The sequence below is a fragment of the Polyodon spathula genome, chromosome 2 (genome assembly GCF_017654505.1).
Source record: "Polyodon spathula isolate WHYD16114869_AA chromosome 2, ASM1765450v1, whole genome shotgun sequence".
In the NCBI taxonomy this organism is placed as follows: Eukaryota; Metazoa; Chordata; class Actinopteri; order Acipenseriformes; family Polyodontidae; genus Polyodon; species Polyodon spathula.
In genome coordinates, this window is record NC_054535.1 from 22,706,235 (window position 1) to 22,709,376 (window position 3,142).

Below are 3,142 nucleotides of genomic sequence, written 5' to 3' on the forward strand. Positions count from 1 at the left end.
GTCTATATCAGAAAAAAAAAAAAAAAAAAAAAAAACTGTTTATAAGACGATGATAACACCAAAACAAATTGTTTAAATAAAGTTCATTAACGAGGTGTTTTAGCTACATTTACCCTTTGAAGTACTTGCTTGTAATAAATCACCGATTAAGGGCGACACAATCTTTGGTATTTAAGCAAAATTGTATTTTCCTTCGCCATTTTTTTTTTTTTTTTTTTTTTAGTTCTTTTTGCTTTTTCTGAAGGACCATTTATCTCGCGTTAGTAGGTGGTTCTAACGCATCAAATTCGTTGCATAAAATAACTATCATTAATGCACTAATGGTTGGACTTCTTCCCTGCAAAGTCTTGAATAAACCAGTTAAGCATTTTAAAATGTTTTATTTACTGCAAATACAATATTGCAAACATGGACAATATCAACAGTTTTCCAAGAGGCGGTTTCAAAATATGCAACTAGAGGTGCTATGGGCCAACATTACATTGCGCAAAATATCACATTGCCTTTCATAAATATACAGTTAAGACAACCTGAACTACAGTTTAATTATTAGTACACATACACCTCCATACAACAACAACAAAAAAAAAAAAGTTTAAGAAAAAACAAACACCACTGCTCGATATTTTTGTATTATAGAGAAAAGCGCTAACTAGAAGCACTGGTTAAATGAATTAGCGCATAGTATATCAAAAATTGCTGGTCAACCGCTTTATGTGATCAAAATGAAGGTGCACAAACAGGATTACACTAGAAGGTTTTCACTATACTGTGTAATGGTTTCCAGCAGAATGTATAGGATAATTTCCAATGATATAGCTTGTTTTTTGTAAATGTGTAAATGTAATTTATATTTGTACCGATCATTTGGTAAACAGTGTATAGTAAAAAAAAAAAAAAGAAAAGAAAAGCAGCCTTCGTGTAGTAATGTAATAGTTGCAGAAATCTGGAATAAAACTAGACAATCTCGAAAGTAAGGTATCGAAGCAGAGACTCGCGATATTTAAGTTTTTGCTACAGAAATAGGCAACAACAAAACAAAAGGTTCATTTTAAAACCAACTGTTCATTTCGTAAGCCTGATGACGCAATTTCATTTTTAAAGACTCGAGCCCCCTTTTAAAAACTAACTTTGTTATAAACAATATGTAGAAGAATAAACCCGTCACTGGGCACTCTGTAGATTTTCTGGATGCTCCCAAGGAATGGGGTCAGTTTCCTCTGCTGCGGTTGTGTTCCTTCTGTGTTGCCAGAAGTGCTCTACGTCTGGGAGTATAATCCCCGTTTTATTCGCGGATGCTTCTGAATGTCCTTGTATGGGCAGGTTTTGAAGGTCCTGCAGGGAATGCAAGATACTGGTCCCCGTCTCCGCGCCGTTTTCCTCCGCCTTTGAACTCCTGCTCTCCCCAGCGTCTCTCGGGCTCCTGCACTTTACCAATCCCCAAATGTTAACGAACCCGTCTCTGAAATCTTCGGACATTGCCATTAATATCATCGGGTTAACCACGCTGTTGACAAACAACAGCACCTGCACGTAGATCATGAAGGTAGGCGGGGGGTTACCGCTTTTGCTGTAACTGTGCCGCGCCCAGATCCAACCTATCCACTCCGGCAGCCACATGAGCGCGTAAGCACTGCTGACACACATCAACATCAGGGTGATCTGTTTGCTCTGGTGCCGGGGATTCGGCGTTCTGTTTCTCCTGGGCTTTGTTCTCATCATGGTCTTCATGTAGCAGATGACTGTGAAAATCATGGGGAGCATATAAGCTACCACTGGATAGATCTTACTGAATACGTTCATAAAGTTTGAAGCGTAAAATGGTATCTCAAAAACGCACAGGGTGAAACTTTGTTCTTCTTCCATGGTGGTGAAAACCACATGAGGGATGGGCAGCACAAATGATATTGTCCATATTAAGAGAACAATCCCAATTAAGCGCTTTGGGTGCAGATGTAAAAACTTTGGAGGGTTCAAAACATAGTTGTACCGTGCCTGTCCAATGGCGGCCAGAGTGAAACTTTTGGCAACCAAGCAACAGTGAAGAAACCAATCTGTCGTCTTGCAAACGAAGTTGCCAAAAGACCAGGATTGCTTGGAGTAAGTAACAGCGCGGATAGGAATGCAGAAAAATATAATCAGCAAGTCTGCAGCAGATAGGTTGATCACCAAAGCATTGACGATAGAAGTCTTTCCTTTTCTGAAATCGTGAACCAGGACCACTAATATCAACAGGTTTCCCACAAATCCTATGAAACAGATAACTGCCAAAATAACAGGCAGGACGACAGTGATTTCCATCCCTTCCAAAAGTTGGATTCCGCCAGCAAAATGTAACAGAGAAACGTTCATCATCCCCAAATCAGTCATTTGCTTGGATGGCACTGCAAAACGTTTTGTTTTTGTTTTGTTGTTTTTTTTTGTTTTTTTTTTGCAAAAAAAAACGTTTACTGTAACGCTGCTTCTATTAAGATATCTTCACGGAGCAATGTTTTAAATTTACATGTTTCTCCCCCCCCCCCAGAAAAAATGTTGAGTTGATTGATTCTTTCCACAGTATCGTATGTCGAAACGCAGGGTTGTTGGAAAAATGAATCCCAGAATCAGCACTGGGAGCTGTCCTTAACTGCGTGGTTCTGAAATGGCTTGCCTATATGGCGGTGTAACAGAAGGGGATGGTAACTGAGAAGAGCAACATGCACACGCTTTTATATTGCCTGGTAAATAACTGTCGTCATCTTCAAGTTTTCACGTCACCAAGACATACAACTACCCACGGAAGGAATGGATTTTAATGTGGATGTTAAATGTAACTAAAACACACATACACACGCACACACACACGCGCACGCACGCACGCACACACACACACACACACACACACACACACACACTCACGCAGGCACGCAAGCACACACAGAATGAGCTGATTATTATTTATGATTGTTTCAGGGGTGCTAGAAAAAAATATTACGTGTGTGGAAATTATTCAGTTCGACTGGCTTTTATGTAGTTTTGCAAGACTTAACCACACGGTGGCTCTGTTTTTTTGTTTTGTTTTGTTTTGTTTGTTTTAATTTTTCTAAAACCCGTTCTCTTGAGAGGTATGTTAGCACGTTAGCATAATATATTTCAATTCTTT

General features: G+C 39.3%; 1 protein-coding gene across 1 annotated transcript; it reads right to left on the minus strand.

Annotated features, from left to right (window-relative positions):
* Positions 1 to 441: 441 nt before the first annotated feature.
* LOC121327748 (G-protein coupled receptor 151-like) lies at positions 442 to 2,725 on the minus strand. The gene has a single exon (XM_041271932.1). It carries the CDS (start codon positions 2,368 to 2,370, stop codon positions 1,165 to 1,167), a length of 1,206 nt encoding a protein of 401 aa, XP_041127866.1. The 5' UTR covers positions 2,371 to 2,725; the 3' UTR covers positions 442 to 1,164.
* Between the last annotated feature and the right edge of the window lie 417 nt (positions 2,726 to 3,142).

Bases quoted from the DNA above. Each gene is read 5' to 3' on its own strand.
- LOC121327748 (XM_041271932.1), bottom strand. From the start codon at position 2,370: ATGACTGATTTGGGGATGATGAACGTTTCTCTGTTACATTTTGCTGGC.